The sequence below is a fragment of the Pseudophryne corroboree genome, chromosome 3 (assembly GCF_028390025.1).
Source record: "Pseudophryne corroboree isolate aPseCor3 chromosome 3, aPseCor3.hap2, whole genome shotgun sequence".
NCBI classification, from domain to species: domain Eukaryota; kingdom Metazoa; phylum Chordata; class Amphibia; order Anura; family Myobatrachidae; genus Pseudophryne; species Pseudophryne corroboree.
The window spans coordinates 629051022-629078802 of NC_086446.1; the positions used below are offsets into that span (position 1 = coordinate 629051022).

The following is a 27781-nucleotide window of genomic DNA, read 5'->3' on the forward strand; positions in this document are numbered from 1 at the left end:
ACCTTAATAGGACACACAGTCGTATTACAGCCTCCCCCCCCCCCCCCCCCCCCCCCCCTTCTACAACCCCCTGGTACCGTGTACAGATAGCTGGAGTTGCTGTGGAGGGACATGTTCTCCTTCTCAAAGCTATGCAGGCAGGAAAATGGCGCCGAAGCGCTGCTGGGTCGGCTCTGAGAAGCTCCGCCCCTTAATGAGCCCCTTAATGACGCTGTCTTCCCGCTCTTCATGGATTATACTGGCTGAGATCCGAGGACCCCGACAGGCTTCTGGACCAGTGTAGGGGGTAAGTGCTGGCCCAGGGCGCCCCTCACCACGTACCGCTGAGCCTTCCCAGGAGCGCAGTTAATACCGCGCTCTCTCCCCACTGCCGCCATCTTCACACCGGGCCCCCGCTTGCTAGGGGGGTTGGTGTCTCACTCACCAATTCTTCAGCTCTGTAAGGGGTTGGCGGCATGCTGCTGGGGCGAGCAATCCCCGGTGGGCGGGGGAGCGATCCCACCCCTCTGGTGCTCAGTGTCCAGTCAGCGGACACAGTGGCTCAGACCCCGCAGGGTGGACACTATGCTCCCCCCCTTAGTCATCCGCTGCAGGGAGGCTGTTGCCAGCAACCTCCCTGTAAAATAAAAAACTGTAAAGTTAAACTTTTCTAGAGAAGCTCTGTAGAGTTCCCCTAGCTGTGACCGGCTCCTCCGGGCACATTTTCTAAACTGAGGTCTGGTAGGAGGGGCATAAAGGGGAGGAGCCAGCCCACACTCTCAAACTCTTAAAGTGCCAATGGCTCCTGGTGGACCCGTCTAGACCCCATGGTACTAATGTGGTCCCCAGCATCCTCTAGGACGCAAGATAAATATTATTTTAGGTTTATGTAGGGTATATAAGCTATGGACACGTGCTGTGAATAGCACACTGACTACCCATTTTATCTTTAGTGCAATATCAAAAACGTGCCCCTCGCAATAAAAAAAAATTGCCCTCCTCAGTGAATCAGCACCCTGCCCTATAGAAATCCAAGAGCGAGAACTAGTTTGACATGTGTGCTAGTGCTAATGTCAGTCTGGCCATATTTGCATATTAGAGAGAGGGAGAAAGAAGAAGAAAGAAGAAAGAAAGAGAAAGAAAGAAAGAAAGAAAGAAGAAAGAAAGAAAGAAAGAAAGAAAGAAAGAAAGAAAGAAAGAAAGAAAGAAAGAAAGAAAGAAAGAAAGAAAGAAAGAAAGAAAGAAAGAAAGAAAGAAAGAAAGAAAGAAAGAAAGAAAGAAAGAAAGAAAGAAAGAAAGAAAGAAAGAAAGAAAGAAAGAAAGAAAGAAAGAAAGAAAGAAAGAAAGAAAGAAAGAAAGAAAGAAAGAAAGAAAGAAAGAAAGAAAGAAAGAAAGAAAGAAAGAAAGAAAGAAAGAAAGAAAGAAAGAAAGAAAGAAAGAAAATAGGATTTTGGTACATACCAGGTAAATCCTTTTCTTTGAATCCATAGGGGGCACTGGAGTACCCTTGGGATATGGACGGCTTTAGCAGAACAAAGGCACTGGATATTTAAATTTAGAACTCTCCACCCCTCCATATCCCAGAGTACCTCAGTGTTTTTTACTGAGCCGAACAGGAACTATAGAGAGGTTGACAATGGAGAATTACCTATAACATAACGGACAACAACAAAGTTGACACATAACGTTACTGACAACGAAACAGTTGACACCATAACCGATAGAACCTTATAATTTGAACCAGTCGGTGAAAATGTGTTACCATAAGATCCCCTGAGCTTAATACAACCCAGGTAAAACTGCTCTGGGTGGGCGTCCAGTGCCCCCTATGGATTCAAAGAAAAGGATTTACCTGGTAAGTACCAAAATCCTATTTTCTTTTTCATTCACTAGGGGTCACTGGAGTACTCTTGGGACGTACCAAAGCTTCCCCCGTGGGCGGGAGAGCTGTTTGACACCTGTAACACTAGGCGGCCAAAGCTAGATGCTGATGCCGCAAACGTATCAAACTTGTAAAAGCGCACAAACGTGTGCACTGAAGACCATGTAGCAGCACGGTCAAGCTGCGTCGTAGAAGCTCCACGACCAGCTGCCCATGACGTTCCCACAGAACCTGTGGGATGAGCTATTACTGATGTAGGCGACTGTAACCTAGCCTTAAGGTAAGCCTGACGTATAGTCAGTTTTATCCATCTGGATAAGGTCTGCTGAGAAGCTGGCCAACCCCACTTGGCAGCATCATAGAGAACAAACAACGTATCCGTATTACGAACTGTAGACGTTCGGGACACAAACGCGTAATGCGCGTACCACATTCAGAGTTCTAGAATGTGCTGTCAACACAGGAACCACTATTGGTTGATTGATGTGAAAAGAGGACACTAGCTTTGGTAAGAAATCGGGATTCGTCCGAAGTTCCGCTCTGTCATAAGGAAACACCAAATACGGTGGCTTGCATGACAAGGCACCCAAATTTGAAAAACGCCTTGCCGAAGCTAAGGCTAGAAGAAAAATCGTTTTCCAAGTGAGAAACTTAATATCCACTTGCTGTAAGGGTTCAAAATATGAAGACTGTAAGAAATCTAAAACCAGATTCAAGTCCCATGGCGCTGTAGGTGGAATAAATGGAGGCTGTACTCTGAGGACACACTGCAGAAAAGTGTGTACCGACGGCAATAGAGCCAATCGTCTTTGAAAATAAATTGACAACGCAGATACCTGCACCTTCAGTGTAGATAAACGCAGTCCTCCATCCAACCCCGTCTGTAAAAATAACAGAATACGGGATAACTTGAAAGATGATGTCGGAAACTTCCGAGCTTCACACCAACCTATATAGGCACGCCAAATTCTGTAATAATGAGCTGCCGTAACCGGCTTCCTAGCTCGTAACATGGTTGGTATAACCGATACTGTAATGCCCTCTCTTCTTAAGAGGGCGGTCTCAACAACCACCCCGTCAAACGCAGCCGCGCTAAATAGGGGTAAAAGAACGGACCCAGTTGTAACAGGTCTGGACGTAGTAGGAGCGGCCAAGGATCGTCTGCGAGTAGTCCGCGGAGATTCGAGAACCAAGCTCTCCGAGACCAATGAGGCATCACTAGTATGACTGTGACGGACTCTCTTTTGATCCGTTTTAGCAACAGAGAGCAGCGGAAAACGGTGGAAACAGATACACGAGGCTGTACGGCCACACGATTGTGAGAGCATCCACCGCCACTGCCCTTGGATCTGTCGTTCTGGACACATACTGGGGCGTTTGTAATTGTGGCGAGATGCCATCAGGTCCACCTGAGGGTAACCCCACCTGTGGACCAACATGTGAAACACCTCTGGATTTAATGCCCAGTCTCCTGGATGAAAATCCCAACTGCTGAGATCATCCGTCTAGCAGTTGTCCACTCCCGGAATGAACCCAGTCGACAATATCACCTTGTGGTATTCTGGGCAATTGAGGATTCGAGCTACTTCCCGCATTGCCATGCGGCTTCTCGTTCCTCCCTGGTTGTTGTGTATGCGACTGCCGTCGCGTTGTCTGACTGCACTTGGACAGTCTGAGAGCGAAGCATGTAGTGCATTGTAAATTGCACGGAGTTCCAGGACATTTATAGACAGCAATCTGTCGTGATCCGTCTAGAGACCCTGTCGCTGACCATTTGAGACTCTCGCCCAGAGTAGACACACCCTCGCCCCCCTGTGGGAAATCTGCCTATGTGAGGGCGACCACTGCTGTTGAAATGGACGCGAGTGAAAACCTCCGAACTGAAGCGCTTCGAAAGCCCATCATTGTTCCTAATAGGCGAATACACAAATGTACCGATAGTGTTTGTGGCTTGAGCACTAATTGTACCAGATGGCGTATAATCTGTACTTTCTGGTGTAGTAGGTAAATTCTTTGATTTACCGTATCTGGAATCATACCTAGGAATTGAAGTCGTTGAGACGGAATTAGATGCGATTGTTTTTGAAGTTGACACTGCAACCGTGGTGTACGTTACCAGCGCAAGTCGGAGGAGCATCTGTTGAGACGGAGCTCTTATGAGCAGATCGTCTAAGTATGGAACGATTGTCACTGCCAGGGATCTGAGATGAGCTATCATCACAAACATCACTTTGGTGAATACCCGAGGCGCTGACAAGAGGCCAAACGGTAGAGCCTGAAACTGTTAATGGTTGTGGCGTATTGCAAAACGCAAGAACCTGTGATGAGGTGACCAAACCGGAATGTGTAAGTACGCATCCTGGAGATCAAGCGCAATCATGCAATCTTGTGGCTCCAAATATGCAAATACTGACCGCAGAAATTCCATCTTCAATCTGTAGTAAGTGACTTACTGATTGAGACTGTGACGGAGCCCTCCGGCTTCGGTACCACAAACAGACGGGAATAATAACCCTGACCTTGTTGGTGTACCAGGCCTGGAATTAAAAACTGCTGAATCCAGCAGAGACTGAATGGCAACCTGCCAAAACGCCTTCTTGTCGTCCGACAGAGGCAGTCCTGCCTTGAAAAACCGCAGTGGCGGGAGACAGCTTTCTTTTAACCGTAAATAGCGGATACATCCATGAGTGGATGTCTGGAAACCCGGCAAATGTAACGTGTAAAGGCGCGCTCCCACAATTGGAAATTCGAGATGGGCTGGGAGCCTGTCAAGCCACTGGCTTGTTGTGACTTTAGCGCCCTGGCGTTACAAGGCATGACTGTTTTTGTACCACAGCCTTGACAAGACTGAAGTCTAAAGGCTTTAAACGCCGGACCAGAGTATTTCCGTCTTGATACCGGAGGAGGCAATGGCGGGAAACTAGACTCCCCCCCCCCACCCCCCCCTGAAAAATGCATTTGTCAAATTTAGGACCAAACAACTTCTGGCCTTGTCGTGCTGAAACTAGCGACGATGAAAAGCGAGAAGCGAGCTAACAGGCGGCAGCAGAAGCTGTACAGAGATACTCAGCAGCTTCTCAGATGTGATTAACGATAAGTATAACGTGATCGTCATTGTTTCCATACACAGAACGCCCTAGTGACCCAAATGTATCTTGGGTCTTTATAAGGTTTGACACAGACGAATTCACCAATGGCGGATTCTCCAATTTAGATGTCACTGTGTGGAAACGGGTAAATAGACTTAAATCTTAGTAAGATATCCTAAATAAGAAGCCCATTGAAGATCTGTCATTTAGTAAATACGACGGATTAGATGTTAGAGGCTCCTTAGTCTCTGTAAATTTCAGAGACTGACTCACTGGTCATTAGCAATGTATGGTTGTCAAAACCCGCACTATCTGACTGCTGGTCTAATGTGCCCTCCTCACTCGTATTTAGCGCTGTGAGGTTTGACATAGAATTGTCGGACTGCAACATAGCAGAAATGTTTAAATTATAAGACCAGTTAAATTAACACCCCCCAAAGTGAAGTTGGACCTTTGGAAAGGCTGAGACTCCTCCGTTAGAGCTGGCGGAGTAACTTCCGAGACTCCGATCTTACCGCTCCTGTCGAGCTGAGTCAATTTGAATTGCCAATGCTTAACATAGGATCTGGGAATGAACCGGCTTCCGGAGTGGAAACCTACAAAACATACTGAACATGTGGTAGATTTATGTACAGACATTGTAGTAAAACTTAATTTTAGTCTGTGCTGGAGCCTTACTCCTTATACAGACAGACAACACAATAGCCAAAGGACAGACACTTGCACGACTCAGTAAAAATTTTTACTTAAGGTGTGTAATATATATATATATATATATTTATGGCCGAAATACAGTTCACATGGCCAGCCTATGTGAAACCTGAACCAAAATTCCCACTAACACCCCTGCGCCTCCGGTGGAGTAGAGATGTAGGGCAGGAACATTCTGGAATTACAAACTGGAAGAAACAGGAAGCATGGTTAAAATGGCCCCCATGCCATGCTTACACTGATAATCACAGGACAGGTTACAATACCTGCTGCAGTGTTAATATAGGCTCAATAGTCTATTATACAGTGATAATCACAGTCTAGTATACAGTGATAATCACAGGCAGGTTACAATACATGCCTCCAGTGTTAATATAGGCTCAATAGCCTATTATACAGTGATAATCACAGGCAGGTCACAATACATGCTCCAGTGTTAATATAGGCTCTGCCTGCTGACTGCAGTTTAATATAGGCTCTCTATTAATACCACCTATAGATATGGCAGCCTGCCATGCTATTCTTTCCCTTACATTTTCCCCCTTGCAGCCGCGCTGTAATCAGCCAGGTCCCCCCCTCCCCCCCTCCCCCCTGTACTCCCTGTAGCGCTGTGTCTCAGCGGGGAGCCGGGAAGCTCATTGCAGGGAGGCGAGGGACACTTATTGCAGAGCAGAGGAGCGGCTTCCGGCGTCGCTAGCCGAGCTGCGGCGGGTCTCCCCCTCTGAGAGCTGGCACTTGCAATACAGCGCTGACGGAGCGCCTGGGGCGGGCGGACGGAGCGGCTGGGGCGCCCGGACGGAGCGGCTGGGGCGGGCCGGCTGTATGAGCGGCGGGAGCGGGCAGCATTACAACACGGACCCCACACAGCGGGGCGGCAGCCTGCGCTGACCGCCCCGTTTCCCCAGCATACCTTGTTGTAGGGAGGCCTGCGACGGGCTTCTATCTGTAAGCTCCGAGCTCTTCAGTTTATGGCTGCGACGGGGCTTCTATCTGTAAGCTCCGTCCAGCTGTTGCAGTAGGCAGTGGGCTGCCTGTGGCTGTGAGGGTGCTCTTTGTGAGGACCGACACGCCATGCGCTGTCCGTGCAGCGGCACTATCCCGGACCCATGTTTTTACAGAAACTGGGAAGGGATGTGCTAAGTGAAAAAGTAAAAATTAATAAAATCTTCAACTAAGTGTGGGAACTCCACACAAGCCTGGTTAGTGCTGTGAGCACAGAAAAAACACTGGGGTACTCGGGGATATGGAGGGGTTGAGAGTTCTAAATTTAAATATTAAAGTGCCTTTGTTCTGCTAAAGCCGTCCATATCCCAAGAGTACTCCAGTGACCCCTAGTGGATGAAAAAGAAAGAGGGATCTGGGGGTGTTAGAACTTTTCTTCAAGGAGAAATATCATTATCTGGAGTAACAAAAAAAATAAAAATATATCTATCTATATATAAAAATGAAAAGACAGGTTAACTGCGGTCATATTCATCATGCCTTGGGATTTTTTTTTCTACTCAAAACACACTCTTGACATCTCTACAGGATTATGATCACTTTTTACTTTTTAATTAAAATACTGCATCACCACTGATTTGCAGGAGAAACAGAGCATTTGCGATTGCAGCAAAAAAGTTTTCCAGAGATCCAAAGCCAAAAAGGAGCGCATGGGGGTCCCCTGGAAGATTAGCTGATCATCATCTTTGTGCATTAAGGGAATGATGCAGAGCTGTATGCAAGTCAATCGCAATTTCCCCCACATTGTGTGTATGCAGGGAAATACCTGCAAAATGGACTTGCATCTACATAATGTGCAGCATGCATCTGCAAAAAGGACTTGCAGAGGTGGTCCTCCACCATTCTGCTTGGAGACCTCACTTCGCAGAGCAGGACTCACACCTGCCACTACAATTACACAAATGCTGAAACAATTCTTGAGTGTTAACACCTGCCATCAATCTGGGATCAAACAAAGGCCAGAATCTACTGTTTTCTTACAACCAGTTAATTATTTTTTATGTATTTTCAAACTATTTTCAACCATTTAAACCAATCCACTTCACTAGTTAGCTATATCCTTAATATGTTTTTTTTTTTTTTTTTGGGTACCATGTTAGGAGAATGCACTTTTAAAATATCGCTGCCATAATAGCCATACTTTAGTTAAAACTAGTTAGAAACAGCACAACAAAAAGACAACATTCAGTATGACAGCTCATACATTTATCAAAAGAATCTCTCTCCAACACTAAGTACATATATTTTTAATAAAAAGCCACCACATGGGCTCTAGCACTATAGCAAATTAAGGAAATATAGCAATAATGTACACATACAAATCTTAATACTATTTATATATTCACATTGTTTACTTGGTAACAATTTTCTAACAATGAAAAGAGAAAATATATTTCTTACACTTACTGCATGTTCCGCCACTGAACATCGGAACAGTTTCGAACATCATCTTGTGAAACAATAGTGCCACTGGTCTGTAATCCAAATTATTTTTTAACAAGTAGCTGTAGTAATATACATAGCGCCTTTGGCTGGGAATTGTCACACCCTAAAAATATACAAGGAAAGAGTTTGTTAACATTTGCTGTGTACATTGTAGCAGTTTATAGCTTCTCTGCCTTGCTTAACATTCTTTTTAATCTTTGGGAGAAAATCTATTGTAACACACCTAAGTACACAAATGCAGTTTTTATAAGACACCTGCAACAGCAACGACAATGGGACTTTGTTATACTGCACAATGAGAGCAGCATTTCAGAAGTTAAAATTTGTAGTTTGAAATAAACCCCTAGAAACATCTTAAAAAGATACCAAAATTCCATGTATTCCTTTGATCTTATTTGTGGAAAACGTTATAAAAACATACAAAAAGCAAAAAGCTGCAGATATGGATCAATAGGCTAGCGAGTTACAAATATTCCTAAGGCAGCATTACTACATAAACTGGTAAAAATGTTGTTCAATGCTGTGCAATGGCTATGGGAGGGGATTTGAGAAGGACAACCAATCCTAGAGTTCCCACAAGGCTGTTTTAGCAGGGCACCACACTCTTGTAATGGAGGCATCCTGCTAAAACAGCCTGCCTGTTGTCGTACCCACCCGCAGGCCGCTCAACACTGTGTGAATAGAAGCCGCGCGCATTAGAACGGCATGTATTAACATTGAGGGGAGATCTTGGGTAAGTGCTAAGCAAGCCCACAAGAGTGACGCCACCAGATCTGCACCCCTGCCACCTTTTTGGAAGGCCATGCCCCCTTTATAGGAAGCACGGTTCGTACGTAAGCACCCTGCCCTGCTTGCATTGTAGCAGCAACACTACAATCCAAAGTCGCAATATTGACATTTGTGGTTTCAACATCGCAGGCCAAGTAACCAAACCGCGAGCTAATCACAGAAGTCTGCAGTGTCCCAAACTCATTCATCCATTATTTAAAAATAACATGCTATATAAATCACACAAATACTTTCGTTATAATGATGCCAAATAGTAGTAGAGTTAAATTTTATTTTATAAGATGGATGGCAGGCCAAAGAGCTACTAACCTTTTTATCCCGAGTCCGCACTTCTCCGTAAAAATCTAGTGCTTCTTGTGCCTTCAGAAATTTGCCTCGATGTAACAAATAAGCACAAATCATTACTCCTGTACGTCCTTTACCAGCTTTACAGTGGATTGCCGCTACATTGTCATTTTCACTTAGCCATTGGTCAAGATCTTCACAAAATGGTTTGATTAGCTCTAACTGTGGTGGATTGTGGTCTTCAAAAGGATACTGTGCAACTGTATGAACAATTGGTATGGTAAACATTACTTTTTCTTTAGATTACTGAAACAGGAGCATTAGAAAAGTTCCATATGCTTGTGCATTAGCAATAGTCATTGTAAAAAAAACATTTCTACCTTAACCAAACAGCTAAAGGGTCGGGCTACACAGGTGAACCTGACCTGCAATCGCTCATGTGGCAGAACGCGGAATTGCTCTACTAACTTGGCACCTTATGATCTTTACTACACCTGTGGTGCTATTTTGTGGCGACTGTTAGGAGCTGCAACTCTGCACATAACAATGCAAACAATCTAGGCAAATAAAATCCCTCAAACTGCACACCCCTACAAACATCTGAACTAAACTCTCTGAATATCATTTATAAGAACGGGAACACTGTTTTGCTTTTGCAATTTATGGTAGTGTTGTGTTCTTTAGGCAAAACCTTGAAGTCTTCATAGTAAACAGAGCCATGTGAGAAATTAGAATTGACCAGTTAAATGTACTTTTAAATAAACTATGAATTATGCCAACATTTGAATGAAAAAAATAAATAAAAATAACTTACCTCTGCAGCTAAATTTGTTGGTGTCATAATGTCTTTCTGCACATCTAGAAGATAAAAAAGTCTTTAGACAAGTATTTACATTACACAGAGTGTACCATAAAGGACTCCCTACACGAAGGTTGGTGCAATTGTAAATCGAGCAATCTATTTGGTGATAGCAGAAAATAGCTCTAATCATTTCTAATTCCCATTTGCAGTATGTTCTTGTAGAACACATTACTCTGCATTATTTAAAGAGATATGCAATTAAGACCCAAGTCATTGATCTTGGACTGCTCTCACAGTGCAAATGCCTTGTGATGTCATTATTGGCCTGGCTCCTTACTCATTACACTGGGAGCCTGACTTTGGAAAGTGGCCTATGTGAAGGACATGTCTGCCCTTCTTTGATAACGTCTTGTAGAACAAGCACTTTTAAAAAAGAGAAAATAGGATTTTAATACCTACCGGTAAATCCTTTTCTCTTAGTCTGTAGAAGATGCTGGGGTCCACTTCATGACCATGGGCTATAGACGGTTCCGCAGGAGCCATGGGCACTCTAAGACTTTCCAAAGGGTGTGAACTGGCTCCTCCCTCTATGCCCCTCCTCCAGACATCCGTTATAGGAACTGTGCCCAGGGAGACGGACATTTCGAGGAAAGGATTTACTTTAATACTAATGGTGAGATGCATACCAGCTCACACCTCAACCATGCCGCACAACATGGCATTCAACATAACACACGCCAACAGGCATGAACCAATTACAGCAACATGCTGAAAACTAACATAACACAACTTGTGTAACTCCACTAAACAAAACTGCAGGTAAAGAACGCACTGGGTCGGGCGCCCAGCATCCTCTACGGGCTAGGAGAAAAGGATTTTCCAGTAGGTATTAAAATCCTGTTTTCTCATACGTCCTAGAGGATGCTGGGGTCCGCTTCATGACCATGGGGTTTATACCAAAGCTCCAATACGGGCGGGAAAGTGCGGATGACCCTGCAGCACCGATTGACCGAACTTGAGGTTCTCATCGGCCAAGGTGTCAAACTTGTAGAACTTTGCAAAGGTGTTTGACCCTGACCTAGTAGCTGCTCGGCAAAGTTGTAATGCCGAGACCCCCCGGGCAGCAGCCCAGGATGAGCCCACCTTCCTAGTAGAATGGGCCTTCACAGACGTTGGTAACGGCAATCCAGCCGTAGAATGAGCCTGCCAAATCGTACTTCTGATCCAGCGCGCAATAGTCTGCTTTGAATCAGGACACCCAATCTTGTTGGGAGCATACAGGACAAACAGATCCTCTGTTTTCCTTATCCGAGCTGTTCTAGCTACATAAATCTTCAAAGTCCTAACCACATCTAGAGACTTTGACTCAGTGAGCGTGTCAGTAGCCACTGGCACCACAACAGGTTGGTTTATGTGGAAAGCCGAAACCACCTTTGGAAGAAAATGTTGGCAAGTTCTCAACTCTGCCCTATCTTCATGGAAGATCAGGTAAGGGCTCGTGAGAGAAGGCCCCCAACTCAGACACCCGCCATGCGGATGCCAAGGCCAAAAGCATCACCACTTTCCAAGTGAGAAACTTCAACTCTATCTCCTGAAGAGGTTCAAACCAATGTGATTGAAGGAACTGCAACACCAAATTAAGGTACCAAGGTGCCACTGGAGGCACAAATGGAGGCTGGATGTGCAGAACCCCTTTCACGAAGGTCTGAACTTCTGGAAGAGAGGCCAATTGTTTTTGGAAGAAAACTGATAAGGCCGAAATCTGGACCTTGATTGACCCCAATCTAAGGCCCGCATCCACACCAGCCTGCAGAAAATGGAGAAAACGTCCCAACTCAAACTCTTCCGTAGGAGCCTTCTTGGATTCACACCAAGACACATTTTCTCCAAATACGGTGGTAATGTTTAGACGTTACTCCTTTCCTGAGTAAGCGTGGGGATGACTTCCTTGGGAATACCCTTTCGGGCTAGGATCCGGCGCTCAACAGCCATGCCGTCAAACGTAGCCACGGTAAGTCTTGATACACGCACAGCCCCTGCTGCAGCAGGTCCTTGCGAGGAGGAAGAGGCCGAGGATCTTCTATGAGCAACTCCTGAAGATCTGGGTACCAAACCCTCCTTGGCCAGTCTGGGGTAATGAAGATTGCTCGAACTCTTGTTGTTATTATCTTGAGAACTTTTGGGATCAGCGGAAGTTGAGGGAAGACATACACCGACCGGAATACCCACTGGGCCACCAGTGCATCCACTGCTATTGCTTGAGGGTCTCTCGACCTGGAACAATATCTCTGAAGTTTCTTGTTGAGACGAGATGCCATCATGTCTACTTGAGGAACTCCCCAGAGACTTGTCACCTCTGCGAAGACTTCTTGGTGGAGGCCCCACTCTACTGGATGGAGATCGTTTCTGCTGAGGAAGTCTGCTTCCCAGTTGTCTACTCCCGGAACGAAAATCACAGACAGACCTTTACATGTCTTTCTGCCCAGAGGAGGATCTTTGGTCACCTCTGCCATTGCCGCTCTGCTTTTCGTTCCGCACTGCCTGTTTATGTACGCGACTGCTGTTACATTGTCCGACTGGATCTGCACGGGATGATTTTGAAGAAGATGTACCGCCTGTCGAAGGCCGTTGTAAATGGCTCTCAATTCCAGCACGTTTATGTAAAGGCAGGCTTCCTGACTTGACCATTTTCCTTGGAAGCTTACCCCCTGAGTGACAGCTCCCCAGCCTTGGAGACTTGCATCCGTGGTTACCAGGAGCCAGTCCTGAATCCCGAACCTGCGTCCCTCTAGTAGGTGAGAACTGTGTAACCACCACAGGAGCGAAATCCTGGCTTTGGAGGACAGGATTATCTTCCGGTGCATGTGTATGTGGGAACCCGACCACTTGTCCAACAGGTCCCACTGGAATACTCTGGCATGGATCCTGCCAAACTGTATGGCCTCGTAGGCCGCCACCATTTTCCCCCAACAACCGAATGCACTGATGGATCGACACACTTGTTAGCTTCAATATCTGTTTTACCATTTTCTGGATTTCCAGAGCCTTTTCCCCAGGAAGAAATACTCTCTGAACTTCTGTGTCCAGGATCATACCGAGAAAAGACAATCTTGTCGTCGGTTCAAACTGTGACTTTGGAAAATTTATGATCCAACCGTGTTTTTGGAGTATGAACAGGGAGTGTGTGATGTTCTGTAGCAACTGCTCCCTGGATCTTGCCTTTATCAGGAGATCATCCAGATAAGGAATTATATTGACTCCTTTTTGACGGAGGAGCATCATCTCCGCCATCACCTTGGTGAATACCCTCGGCGCCGTGGAGGCCGAAAGGCAACGTCTGGAATTGGTAATGGCAATCCTGGACCGCGAATCTCAGATAAGCCTGGTGAGGAGGATAAATGGGAACATGCAGGTAAGCATCCTTTATGTCTACTGACACCATGTAGTCCCCCTCCTCCAGACTGGAAATCACTGCCCTCTGATTCCATTTTGAACTTGAACCGGTTCAAGTAGAGATTCAGATTTTTTAGGTTTGGGATCGGTCTGACCGAGCCGCCCGGCTTCGGAACTACAAAGAGGCTTGAATAGTACCCCTCCCCTTGTTGTGACAAAGGTACCAGGACTATGACCTGATCCTGACATAATTTTTGAATTGCCGCTGTTACCGCCTCTCTTTCTGGAAGAGAAGCTGGCAAGGTCGATTTGAAAAATCGGCATGGGGGAACGTCTTGAAACTCCAGCTTGTACCCCTGGGACACTATTTGTAACACCCAGGGGTCCAGGCCAGATTGAATCCAACCCTGGCTGAACAATTTGAGACGTGCCCCCACCCGAGCGGCCTCCCGCAAGGGAGCCCCAGCGTCATGCTGTAGATTTGGCAGAAGTAGAGGTTGACTTATGCTCCTGGGATCCTGAAGCCACTGTGGCACTTCTTTCCCTTTCCCCTTCCAGCAAAGCAGGGGGAACCTTTCGCCTTTTTGTATTTATTGGGCCGAAAGGACTGCATGTGAGAGTGATATGTCTTTTTTGCCGATGCAGGAGCAGAAGGCAAAAAAAAATAAGAATTTACTTACCGATAATTCTATTTCTCATAGTCCGTAGTGGATGCTGGGGACTCCGTCAGGACCATGGGGAATAGCGGCTCCGCAGGAGACAGGGCACAAAAGCAAGCTTTTAGGATCACATGGTGTGTACTGGCTCCTCCCCCTATGACCCTCCTCCAAGCCTCAGTTAGGTACTGTGCCCAGACGAGCGTACACAATAAGGAAGGATCTTGAATCCCGGGTAAGACTCATACCAGCCACACCAATCACACCGTACAACTTGTGATCTGAACCCAGTTAACAGTATGATAACACAGAAGTAGCCTCTAAAAAAAGATGGCTCACAACAATAATAACCCGATTTTTGTAACAATAACTATGTACAAGTATTGCAGACAATCCGCACTTGGGATGGGCGCCCAGCATCCACTACGGACTATGAGAAATAGAATTATCGGTAAGTAAATTCTTATTTTCTCTAACGTCCTAGTGGATGCTGGGGACTCCGTCAGGACCATGGGGATTATACCAAAGCTCCCAAACGGGCGGGAGAGTGCGGATGACTCTGCAGCACCGAATGAGAGAACTCCAAGTCCTCTTTAGCCAGAGTATCAAATTTGTAAAATTTTACAAACGTGTTCTCCCCTGACCACGTAGCTGCTCGGCAAAGTTGTAAAGCCGAGACCCCTCGGGCAGCCGCCCAAGATGAGCCCACCTTCCTTGTGGAGTGGGCTTTAACAGTTTTAGGCTGTGGCAGGCCTGCCACAGAATGTGCAAGTTGGATTGTGCTACAGATCCAACGAGCAATCGTCTGCTTAGACGCAGGAGCACCCATCTTGTTGGGCGCATACAAGATAAACAACGAGTCAGATTTTCTGACTCCAGCTGTCCTTGAAATATATATTTTCAATGCTCTGACAACGTCCAGTAACTTGGAGTCCTCCAAGTCGCTAGTAGCCGCAGGCACCACAATAGGCTGGTTCAAGTGAAAAGCCGAAACCACCTTAGGGAGAAAATGAGGACGTGTCCGCAGTTCTGCCCTGTCCGAATGGAAAATCAGATATGGGCTTTTGTACGATATAGCCACCAACTCTGAAACTCTCCTGGCTGAAGCCAGGGCCAGTAGCATGGTTACTTTCCATGTAAGATACTTCAAATCTACCGATTTGAGAGGCTCAAACCAATGAGATTTGAGAAAATTCAAAACTACGTTTAGATCCCACGGTGCCACTGGAGGCACAATTGGGGGCTGTATATGTAGTACACCCTTGACAAAAGTTTGTACTTCAGGCACTGAAGCCAATTCTTTCTGGAAGAAAATTGATAAGGCCGAAATTTGAACTTTAATAGACCCCAATTTTAGGCCCATAGACAATCCTGCCTGCAGGAAATGTAGGAATCGACCCAATTGAAATTCTTCCGTTGGGGCCTTCTTGGCTTCACACCACGCAACATATTTTCTCCAAATGCGGTGATAATGTTGTGCGGTCACTTCCTTCCTAGCTTTAATCAAGGTAGGAATAACTTCCCCTGGAATGCCCTTTTCTTTTAGAATCCGGCGTTCAACCGCCATGCCGTCAAACGCAGTCGCGGTAAGTCTTGGAACATACAAGGTCCCTGCTGAAGCAGATCCCTTCTTAGAGGTAGAGGCCACGGATCTTCCGTGAGCATCTCTTGAAGTTCCGGGTACCAAGTTCTTCTTGGCCAATCCGGAGCCACTAGTATTGTTCTTACTCCCCTTTGCCGTATAATTCTCAGTACCTTTGGTATGAGAGGCAGAGGAGGGAACACATACACTGACTGGTACACCCACGGTGTTACCAGAGCGTCCACAGCTATTGCCTGAGGGTCTCTTGACCTGGCGCAATATCTGTCCAGTTTTTTGTTGAGGCGAGACGCCATCATGTCCACCTTTGGTTTTTCCCAATGGTTCACAATCATGTGGAAAACTTCCGGATGAAGTCCCCACTCTCCCGGGTGAAAGTCGTGTCTGCTGAGGAAGTCTGCTTCCCAGTTGTCCACTCCCGGGATGAACACTGCTGACAGTGCTATGACATGATTTTCCGCCCAGCGAAGAATCCTTGCAGCTTCTGTCATTGCTCTTCTGCTTCTCGTGCCGCCTTGTCTGTTTACGTGGGCGACTGCCGTGATGTTGTCCGACTGGATCAACACCGGCTGACCCTGAAGCAGCGGTTTCGCCATGTTTAGAGCATTGTAGATCGCTCTTAGCTCCAGTATATTTATGTGAAGAGACTTCTCCAGGTTTGACCATACACCCTGGAAGTTTCTTCCCTGTGTGACTGCTCCCCAGCCTCGTAGGCAGGCATCCGTAGTCACCAGGACCCAGTCCTGTATGCCGAACCTGCGGCCCACTAACAGATGGGCACTCTGCAACCACCACAGGAGAGACAACCTTGTTCTTGGTGACAGTGTTATCCGCTGATGCATGTGCAGATGCGATCCGGACCATTTGTCCAGCAGATCCCACTGAAATATTCGTGCGTGGAATCTGCCGAATGGAATTGCTTCGTAAGAAGCCACCATCTTTCCCAGGACTCTTGTGCATTGATGTACTGACACATTTCCTGGTTTTAGGAGGTTCCTGACAAGTTCGGATAACTCCCTCGCTTTCTCCTCCGGGAGAAACACCTTTTTCTGAACAGTGTCCAGAATCATTCCCAGGAACAGCAGACGTGTTGTCGGTGTCAATTGAGATTTTGGAAGATTCAGAATCCACCCGTGTTGTTGAAGCACTACTTGGGTTAGTGCTACCCCGACTTCCAGCTGTTCTCTGGACCTTGCCCTTATCAGGAGATCGTCCAAGTAAGGGATAATTAATACGCCTTTTCTTCGTAGAAGAACCATCATTTCGGTCATTACCTTGGTAAAGACCCGAGGTGCCGTGGACAAACCAAACGGCAGCGTTTGAAACTGATAATGACAGTCTTGTATCACGAACCTGAGATACCCTTGGTGTGAGGGGTAAATTGGGACATGCAGATAAGCATCTTTTATGTCCAGGGACACCATGAAGTCCCCTTCTTCCAGATTCGCTATCACTGCTCTTAGTGACTCCATCTTGAACTTGAATTTCTGTATGTACAGGTTCAAGGATTTCAGATTTAGAATAGGTCTTACCGAACCGTCCGGCTTCGGTACCACAAATAGTGTGGAATAATACCCCTTTCCCTGTTGTAGGAGGGGTACCTTGATTATCACCTGCTGAGAATACAGCTTGTGAATGGCTTCCAATACCGTCGCCCTTTCTAAGGGAGGCGTTGGTAAAGCAGACTTTAGGAACCGGCGAGGGGGAGACCTTTCGAATTCCAACATGTAACCCTGAGATACTATCTGCAGGATCCACGGGTCCACCTGTGAGCGAGCCCACTGATTGCTGAAAATCTTTAGTCGACCCCCCACCGCTCCTGAGTCCGCTAGTAAAGCCCCAGCGTCATGCTGATGGCTTTGTAGAACCCGGGGCGGGCTTCTGTTCCTGGGCAGGGGCTGCTTGCTGCCCTCTCTTACCCTTTCCTCTGCCTCGGGGCAGATAAGACTGTCCTTTTGCCCGCTTGTTTTTATAGGAGCGAAAGGACTGCGGCTGAAAAGACGGTGTCTTTTTCTGTTGGGAGGGAGTCTGAGGTAAAAACGTGGATTTGCCGGCAGTTGCCGTGGCCACCAGATCCGATAGACCGACCCCAAATAATTCCTCTCCTTTATATGGCAATACTTCCATATGCCTTTTGGAATCCGCATCACCTGACCACTGTCGCGTCCATAAACTTCTTCTGGCAGATATGGACATCGCATTTACTCTCGATGCCAGAGTGCAAATATCCCTCTGAGCATCTCGCATATAAAGAAACGCATCCTTTAATTGCTCTAAAGTCAATAAAATACTGTCCCTATCCAGGGTATCAATATTTTCAGTCAGGGAATCCAACCACACTACCCCAGAACTGCACATCCAGGCTGAGGCTATTGCTGGTCGGAGTATAACACCAGTATGTGTGTATATACTCTTCAGTGTAGTTTCCAGCCTCCTATCTGCTGGATCCTTGAGGGCAGCCGTATCAGGAGACGGCAACACCACTTGTTTTGATAAACGTGTGAGCGCTTTATCCACCCTAGGGGGTGTTTCCCAGCGCGCCCTAACCTCTGGTGGGAAAGGGTATAATGCCAATAACTTCTTTGAAATTAGCAGTTTTCTATCGGGGTTAACCCACGCTTCATCACACACGTCATTCAATTCCTCTGATTCTGGAAAAGCTACAGGTAGTTTTTTCACCCCCCACATAATACCCCTTTTTGAGGTACCTGCAGTATCAGAGATCTGCAAAGCCTCCTTCATTGCCGTGATCATATAACGTGTGGCCCTATTGGAAAATACGTTTGTTTCTTCACCGTCGACACTAGATTCATCTGTGTCGGTACCTGTGTCGACTGACTGAGGTAAGGGACGTTTTACAGCCCCTGACGGTGTCTGAGACGCCTGAGCAGGTACCAACTGGTTTTCCGGCCGTCTCATTTCGTCAACTGACTTTTGTAATGTACTAACATTATCACGTAATTCCATAATTAAAGCCATCCATTCCGGTGTCGACTCCCTAGGGGGTGACATCACCATTACCGGCAATTGCTCCGCCTCCATACCAACATCGTCCTCATACATGTCGACACACACGTACCGACACACAGCAGACACACAGGGAATGCTCTTATCGAAGACAGGACCCCACTAGCCCTTTGGGGAGACAGAGGGAGAGTTTGCCAGCACACACCAAAAGCGCTATAAAATGTATATAAACAACCCTAAAAGGTGTTGTTTCTGTTATATGCGCTTTAAATATATAAATATCGCCAAAATATGCCCCCCTTCTCTTTGTTACCCTGTTTCTGTAGTGCAGTGCAGGGGAGAGTCCTGGGAGCCTTCCTCACAGCGGAGCTGAGCAGGAAAATGGCGCTGTGTGCTGAGGAGAATAAGCCCCGCCCCCTTTTCGGCGGGCTTTTCTCCCGGGTTTTGAGATATCTGGCCTGGGTTAAATACATACATATAGCCTCAATGGCTATATGTGATGTATTCTTTGCCATAAAAGGTATTAATTATTGCTGCCCAGGGCGCCCCCAGCAGCGCCCTGCACCCTCCGTGACCGTTCAGTGTGAAGTGTGTAGCAACAATGGCGCACAGCTGCAGTGCTGTGCGCTACCTTCATGAAGGCTGAAGAGCCTTCTGCCGCCTGTTTCCGGACCCACGATCTTCAGCATCTGTAAGGGGGATCGGCGGCGCGGCTCCGGGACGAACCCCAGGGTGACCTGTGTTCCGACTCCCTCTGGAACTATGTCCAGTAGCCTAAGACTCCAATCCATCCTGCACGCAGGTGAGTTGAAAATCTCTCCCCTAAGTCCCTCGATGCAGTGAGCCTGTTGCCAGCAGGACTCACTGAAAATAAAAAACCTAAAAACTTTTTCTAAGCAGCTCTTTAGGAGAGCCACCTAGATTGCACCCTGCTCGGACGGGCACAAAAACCTAACTGAGGCTTGGAGGAGGGTCATAGGGGGAGGAGCCAGTACACACCATGTGATCCTAAAAGCTTGCTTTTGTGCCCCGTCTCCTGCGGAGCCGCTATTCCCCATGGTCCTGACGGAGTCCCCAGCATCCACTAGGACGTTAGAGAAAATCGACTTACCTGCGGTAGCCGCCGAGACTAACGCATCCAGTCCATCACCAAATAAGGCCTCACCTTTATATGGGAGAGCCTCCATATTCATTTTGGAATCTGAATCCGCGTTCCACTGGCAAATCCACAACGCCCGCCGAGCCGATATTGCCATGGTAGCGGCTGTTGAACCCAAGAGTCCAATATCTTTCATCGCTTCTAGCATAAATGCGGCAGCGTCTTTGATATTCCCTAACTTAAGGAGTATCTCATCTTTATCAATCTTGTCAATTTCTGACGACAAGCTGTCTGACCATTTTTCAATAGCGCAACTCACCCACGCGCAAGCAATTGTGGGCCTGAGCAGCGTACCATTGGCCACATAAATGGATTTTAACGTAGTCTCCATTCTGCGGTCTGTCGGCTCCTTTAGTGAAGTCTTTATCAACCTTGACAGTGCACTGTCTAACACTGGGGGCGACTCCCATTTTTTCCTGTCCTCTGCTGGGAAAGGATAAGCCATCTGAATCCTCTTGGGAATATTAAAATAAGATTTTACTTACCGATAAATCTATTTCTCGGAGTCCGTAGTGGATGCTGGGGTTCCTGAAAGGACCATGGGGAATAGCGGCTCCGCAGGAGACAGGGCACAAAAAGTAAAGCTTTTTCCGATCAGGTGGTGTGCACTGGCTCCTCCCCCTATGACCCTCCTCCAGACTCCAGTTAGGTACTGTGCCCGGACGAGCGTACACAATAAGGGAGGATTTTGAATCCCGGGTAAGACTCATACCAGCCACACCAATCACACCGTACAACTTGTGATCTAAACCCAGTTAACAGTATGATAACAGCGGAGCCTCTGAAAGATGGCTTCCTTCAACAATAACCCGAATTAGTTAACAATAACTATGTACAATTTATGCAGATAATCCGCACTTGGGATGGGCGCCCAGCATCCACTACGGACTCCGAGAAATAGATTTATCGGTAAGTAAAATCTTATTTTCTCTATCGTCCTAGTGGATGCTGGGGTTCCTGAAAGGACCATGGGGATTATACCAAAGCTCCCAAACGGGCGGGAGAGTGCGGATGACTCTGCAGCACCGAATGAGAGAACTCCAGGTCCTCCTTAGCCAGAGTATCAAATTTGTAAAATTTTACAAACGTGTTCTCCCCTGACCACGTAGCTGCTCGGCAAAGTTGTAATGCCGAGACCCCTCGGGCAGCCGCCCAAGATGAGCCCACCTTCCTTGTGGAGTGGGCCTTTACAGATTTAGGCTGTGGCAGGCCTGCCACAGAATGTGCAAGTTGGATTGTGCTACAGATCCAACGAGCAATCGTCTGCTTAGACGCCGGAGCACCCATCTTGTTGGGTGCATACAATATAAACAACGAGTCAGATTTTCTGACTCCAGCTGTCCTTGCAATATATATTTTTAATGCTCTGACAACGTCCAGTAACTTGGAGTCCTCCAAGTCACTTGTAGCCGCAGGCACTACAATAGGCTGGTTCAGATGAAATGCTGACACCACCTTAGGGAGAAAATGCGGACGAGTCCGCAGTTCTGCCCTGTCCGAATGGAAAATCAGATATGGGCTTTTGTAAGATAAAGCTGCCAATTCTGACACTCTCCTGGCAGAAGCCAGGGCTAGAAGCATGGTCACTTTCCATGTGAGATATTTCAAATCCACCTTTTTTAGTGGTTCAAACCAATGAGATTTTAGGAAATCCAAAACCACATTGAGATCCCACGGTGCCACTGGAGGCACCACAGGAGGCTGTATATGCAGCACTCCCTTAACAAAGGTCTGGACTTCAGGGACTGAAGCCAATTCTTTTTGAAAGAAAATCGACAGGGCCGAAATTTGAACCTTAATAGATCCCAATTTGAGACCCATTGACAATCCTGATTGCAGGAAATGTAGGAATCGACCCAGTTGAAATTCCTCCGTCGGAGCACTCCGATCTTCGCACCACGCAACATATTTTCGCCAAATTCGGTGATAATGTTGCACGGTTACTTCCTTCCTTGCTTTAATCAAAGTAGGAATGACTTCTTCCGGCATGCCTTTTTCCTTTAGGATCCGGCGTTCAACCGCCATGCCGTCAAACGCAGCCGCGGTAAGTCTTGAAACAGACAGGGACCCTGCTGAAGCAAGTCCCTCCTTAGAGGTAGAGGCCACGGATCTTCCGTGATCATCTCTTGAAGTTCCGGGTACCAAGTCCTTCTTGGCCAATCCGGAACCACTAGTATCGTTCTTACGCCTCTTTGCCGTATAATTCTCAATACTTTTGGTATGAGAGGCAGAGGAGGAAACACATACACCGACTGGTACACCCAAGGCGTTACCAGCGCGTCCACAGCTATTGCCTGCGGATCTCTTGACCTGGCGCAATACCTGTCCAGTTTTTTGTTGAGGCGAGACGCCATCATGTCCACCATTGGTCTTTCCCAACGGGTTACCAGCATGTGGAAGACTTCTGGATGAAGTCCCCACTCTCCCGGGTGAAGATCGTGTCTGCTGAGGAAGTCTGCTTCCCAGTTGTCCACTCCCGGGATGAACACTGCTGACAGTGCTATCACATGATTCTCTGCCCAGCGAAGAATCCTTGCAGCTTCTGCCATTGCACTCCTGCTTCTTGTGCCGCCCTGTCTGTTCACATGGGCGACTGCCGTGATGTTGTCCGACTGGATCAACACCGGTTTTCCCTGAAGCAGAGGTTCTGCCTGGCTTAGAGCATTGTATATTGCTCTTAGTTCCAGAATGTTTATGTGAAGAGACGTTTCCAGGCTCGTCCATACTCCCTGGAAGTTTCTTCCTTGTGTGACTGCTCCCCAGCCTCTCAGGCTGGCGTCCGTGGTCACCAGGATCCAATCCTGTATGCCGAATCTGCGGCCCTCCAATAGATGAGCACTCTGCAACCACCACAGAAGAGACACCCTTGTCCTTGGAGACAGGGTTATCCGCAGGTGCATCTGAAGATGCGACCCTGACCATTTGTTCAACAGATCCCTTTGGAAAATTCTTGCGTGGAATCTGCCGAATGGAATTGCTTCGTAAGAAGCCACCATTTTTCCCAGGACTCTTGTGCATTGATGTACAGACACCTTTCCTGGTTTTAGGAGGTTCCTGACAAGCTCGGATAACTCCTTGGCTTTTTCCTCCGGGAGAAAAACCTTTTTCTGAACCGTGTCCAGAATCATCCCTAGGAACAGCAGACGAGTTGTCGGCATTAACTGGGATTTTGGAATATTCAGAATCCACCCGTGCTGTTTTAGCACTTCCTGAGACAGTGCTAATCCCATCTCTAGCTGTTCTCTGGACCTCGCCCTTATTAGGAGATCGTCCAAGTATGGGATAATTAATACGCCTTTTCTTCGAAGAAGAATCATCATCTCGGCCATTACCTTTGTAAAGATCCGAGGTGCCGTGGACAATCCGAACGGCAGCGTCTGAAACTGATAGTGACAGTTTTGTACAACGAACCTGAGGTACCCCTGGTGTGAGGGGTAAATTGGAACGTGGAGATACGCATCCTTGATGTCCAAGGATACCATAAAGTCCCCCTCTTCCAGGTTCGCTATCACTGCTGAGTGACTCCATTTTGAACTTGAACTTCTTTATGTACAGGTTCAAGGACTTCAGATTTAGAATAGGCCTTACCGAGCCATCCGGCTTCGGTACCACAAAAAGAGTGGAATAATACCCCTTCCCTTGTTGCAGAAGAGGTACCTTGACTATCACCTGCTGAGAGTACAGCTTGTGAATGGCTTCCAACACCGTCTCCCTTTCGGAGGGGGACGTTGGTAAAGCAGACTTCAGGAAACGGCGAGGTGGATCTGTCTCTAATTCCAACCTGTATCCCTGAGATATTATCTGCAGGATCCAGGGATCTACTTGCGAGTGAGCCCACTGCGCGCTGTAATTTTTGAGACGACCCCCCACGGTCCCCGAGTCCGCTTGAGAAGCCCCAGCGTCATGCTGAGGCTTTTGTAGAAGCCGGGGAGGGCTTCTGATCCTGGGAAGGAGCTGCGTGTTGCTGTCTCTTCCCTCGACCTTTGCCTCGTGGCAGATATGAATAGCCCTTTGCTCTCTTATTTTTAAAGGAACGAAAGGGCTGCGGTTGAAAAGTCGGTGCCTTTTTCTGTTGGGGAGTGACTTGAGGTAGAAAGGTGGATTTCCCGGCTGTAGCCGTGGCCACCAAATCTGATAGACCGACTCCAAATAACTCCTCCCCTTTATACGGCAAAACTTCCATATGCCGTTTTGAATCCGCATCGCCTGTCCACTGTCGCGTCCATAAAGCTCTTCTGGCCGAAATGGACATAGCACTTACCCGTGATGCCAGTGTGCATATATCCCTCTGTGCATCACGCATATAAAGAAATGCATCCTTTATTTGTTCTAACGACAGTAAAATATTGTCCCTGTCCAGGGTATCAATATTTTCAATCAGGGATTCTGACCAAACTACCCCCGCACTGCCCATCCAGGCAGTCGCTACAGCTGGTCGTAGTATAACACCTGCATGTGTGTATATACTTTTTTGGATATTTTCCATCCTCCTATCTGATGGATCTTTAAGTGCGGCCGTCTCAGGAGAGGGTAACGCCACTTGTTTAGATAAGCGTGTTAGCGCCTTGTCCACCCTAGGAGGTGTTTCCCAGCGCTCCCTAACCTCTGGCGGGAAAGGGTATAATGCCAATAATTTCTTTGAAATTATCAGCTTTTTATCAGGGGCAACCCACGCTTCATTACACACGTCATTTAGTTCTTCTGATTCAGGAAAAACTATAGGTAGTTTTTTCATACCCCACATAATACCCTGTTTAGTGGTACCTGTAGTATCAGCTAAATGTAACGCCTCCTTCATTGCCAAAATCATATAACGTGTGGCCCTACTGGAAAATACGGTTGATTCGTCACCGTCACCACTGGAGTCATCGCCTGTGTCTGGGTCTGTGTCGACCGACTGAGGCAAAGGGCGTTTCACAGCCCCTGACGGTGTTTGAGTCGCCTGGACAGGCACTAATTGATTGTCCGGCCGTCTCATGTCGTCAAACGACTGCTTTAGCGTGTTGACACTATCCCGTAGTTCCATAAATAAAGGCATCCATTCTGGTGTCGACTCCCTAGGGGGTGACATCCTCATATTTGGCAATTGCTCCGCCTCCACACCAATATCGTCCTCATACATGTCGACACACACGTACCGACACACAGCAGACACACAGGGAATGCTCCTAACGAAGACAGGACCCACTAGCCCTTTGGGGAGACAGAGGGAGAGTTTGCCAGCACACACCAAAAGCGCTATATATATATCAGGGATAGCCTTATAATAAGTGCTCCCTTATAGCTGCTTTGTTATATCAAAATATCGCCATAAATGTGCCCCCCCCTCTCTGTTTTACCCTGTTTCTGTAGTGCAGTGCAGGGGAGAGACTTGGGAGCCGTCCTGACCAGCGGAGCTGTGAGAGGAAATGGCGCCGTGTGCTGAGGAGATAGGCCCCGCCCCTTTTCCGGCGGGCTCGTCTCCCGCTATTTAGAAAAATTAGGCAGGGGTTAAATATCTCCATATAGCCTCTAGGGCTATATGTGAGGTATTTTTAGCCTTTATAGGTACTCATTTGCCTCCCAGGGCGCCCCCCTCCCAGCGCCCTGCACCCTCAGTGACTGCCGTGTGAAGTGTGCTGAGAGGAAAATGGCGCACAGCTGCAGTGCTGTGCGCTACCTTTAGAAGACTGCAGGAGTCTTCAGCCGCCGATTCTGGACCTCTTCTGATTTCAGCATCTGCAAGGGGGCCGGCGGCGTGGCTCCGGTGACCATCCAGGCTGTACCTGTGATCGCCCCTCTGGAGCTTGATGTCCAGTAGCCAAGAAACCAATCCATCCTGCACGCAGGTGAGTTGACTCCTTCTCCCCTCAGTCCCTCGCTGCAGTGATCCTGTTGCCAGCAGGAATCACTGTAAAATAAAAAACCTAGCTAAACTTTCTCTAAGCAGCTCTTTAGGAGAGCCACCTAGATTGCACCCTTCTCGGCCGGGCACAAAAATCTAACTGGAGTCTGGAGGAGGGTCATAGGGGGAGGAGCCAGTGCACACCACCTGATCGGAAAAAGCTTTACTTTTTGTGCCCTGTCTCCTGCGGAGCCGCTATTCCCCATGGTCCTTTCAGGAACCCCAGCATCCACTAGGACGATAGAGAAATTTATATTCAGGATTCACCCACACCCCTTCAAAGAGAGTATTTAGCTCGTGGAAGGAGGGAAGGTCACCTTAGATTTCTTTTCCTTATAGAAATAGGCCTTCTCCTGAGGTATAGGAGTGGCTTCTGTAACTTACAGAACCTCCATTATAGCCACAATCATATATTGTATATTTTTCGCCAACTTATGATCTATTTCTCTGGAGTCACTATCGTTGACACAGGAATCAGTGTCCGTGTCTGTATCAGTATTTACAATATTTGCAAATGGTCTGTGACCCAGAGGGGTCATCTGTGGATGGAAGAACAGAACCCTGAAAAATCACATCTTCCACAGACTTTCTCCAGCATTCTGCATGAGATTCAGACTTATCCAACCTCCTATTGATATGATGCATACTATCACGTATTTCTTTCACCCATGCAGGCTCTTGGTGTGCTGGCAGCGCCACCACATTAGAACTCTGTGTCCCTAAAATGGCTTCCTCAGGGGAAGAACTCCCTGCCTCAGACATGTCACACTCGTGCACAACACACACACAGACACTCTGGGACTTACAGGGGACGGACCCACAGTAAAATCTGTCAGAAGGACAGTGTAGGAGCAGCCAGTTCACAATCCCAGTGCCAGCATATAATGCCTGTGAACACAAAATGCCCACTGAGATGCAGCGCTTTTTTACATTGTAAATACACCTGTAAAGCACCAAATTCACTGCCCCCCCCCCCCCCCCCCCCCCCGTTTTGCACCCTGATACTTGTAGTCAGAAGTGGAGGAGGACCAGAGTTGTCTCTGCAGCGGAGGAGAGGGAGAAAATGGCACTGAGCAGTGTGCTGGCTGACTGAGGAAGCTCCGCCCCCGCAATGGCGCGTCTTCACATAATATTTATACTGGCAGGGGTAGGGCTGTGCCTGGGCATCTTATTCCCCCTTTTAGCCAGTTTCATAAGGTATTTTGCTGCCCAGGGCACCCCTCGCCCTGCAGTGCCTGTGTGGGCAGCACTGGCGCGCTGCGCTCCCGCCAGCCGCGCTGTACCTTAGCCGTCACTTTCTTGCTTGTGGATCTATCTTCTTACACTCACCTGTCTTCTGGTTCTGTGAGGCGGGTGACGGCGTGCTGTGGGACTGAGCATCTAGACACGGCTAGCGTTCAGTACCCTTCAGGAGCTAATGGTGTCCTGTCAGCCAGAAGCAGAGCCATGAAACTCTTTAGGAAGTTGGTTCCTACTTCTGCCCCCTCAGTCCCACGAAGCAGGGAGACTGTTGCCAGCAGTTCTCCCTGAAAATAAAAAACCTAACATAAGTCTTTTCAGAGAAACTCAGTAGAGCTCCCCTGGAGTGCATCCAGTCTGCCTGGGCACATTTCTAAAACTGAGGTCTGGAGGAGGGGCACAGGGGGAGGAGCCAGCTCACACCCTTTGAAAAGTCTTAATGCCCATGGCTCCTGCGGAACCGTCTATACCCCATGGTCATGAAGTGGACCCCAGCATCCTCTAGGTCGTATGAGAAATGTCCATTTATAGCGCTCGCGTACATTTAAAAGTAAAAAAAAAAAAAAAGTGACATTTTATATATACAAATACACAACTACTACATATGTTACGTTTTCCAGTCCCTTACATAGCAATAAAAATATTAATTTATATCTAGGAATCCCATAATGTACAGATTGTTTAATATGTTGTTGGCAATACACACATTAGGGACAATAGGAATATTTAAAGTCACACACCCCCTAAATGCTGACATTTTAAGAAGAGAACATTGCTTGCAGTTTGCAGCATCTTATAGCAGCCTCCCAATGAGGCACAGTAGTAAACAGTCACAAGCTGCAGCCAATAGCGAATTATTGGGTGAATACCTTGTACAATAGAGTCTGCAGCTACAAAG

The 27781-nt window shown here is 47.4% G+C and overlaps 1 protein-coding gene across 2 annotated transcripts in view; it reads right to left on the reverse strand.

Moving 5' to 3' along the window:
* Positions 1–27781, reverse strand: part of PTEN (phosphatase and tensin homolog) — a 167462-nt gene that overhangs the window by 47606 nt on the left and 92075 nt on the right. The window contains exons 4-6 of one of the 2 annotated variants that reach the window (XM_063961711.1): positions 9998–10041; positions 9208–9443; positions 8071–8212 (exon numbers count right to left, since the gene is read on the reverse strand). In XM_063961711.1, the coding sequence (XP_063817781.1) occupies positions 8071–8212; positions 9208–9443; positions 9998–10041 (422 nt within the window). Of the gene's footprint in view, positions 1–8064; positions 8213–9207; positions 9444–9997; positions 10042–27781 lie in introns of both variants that reach the window. The other variant, XM_063961710.1, reaches the window with a different exon arrangement.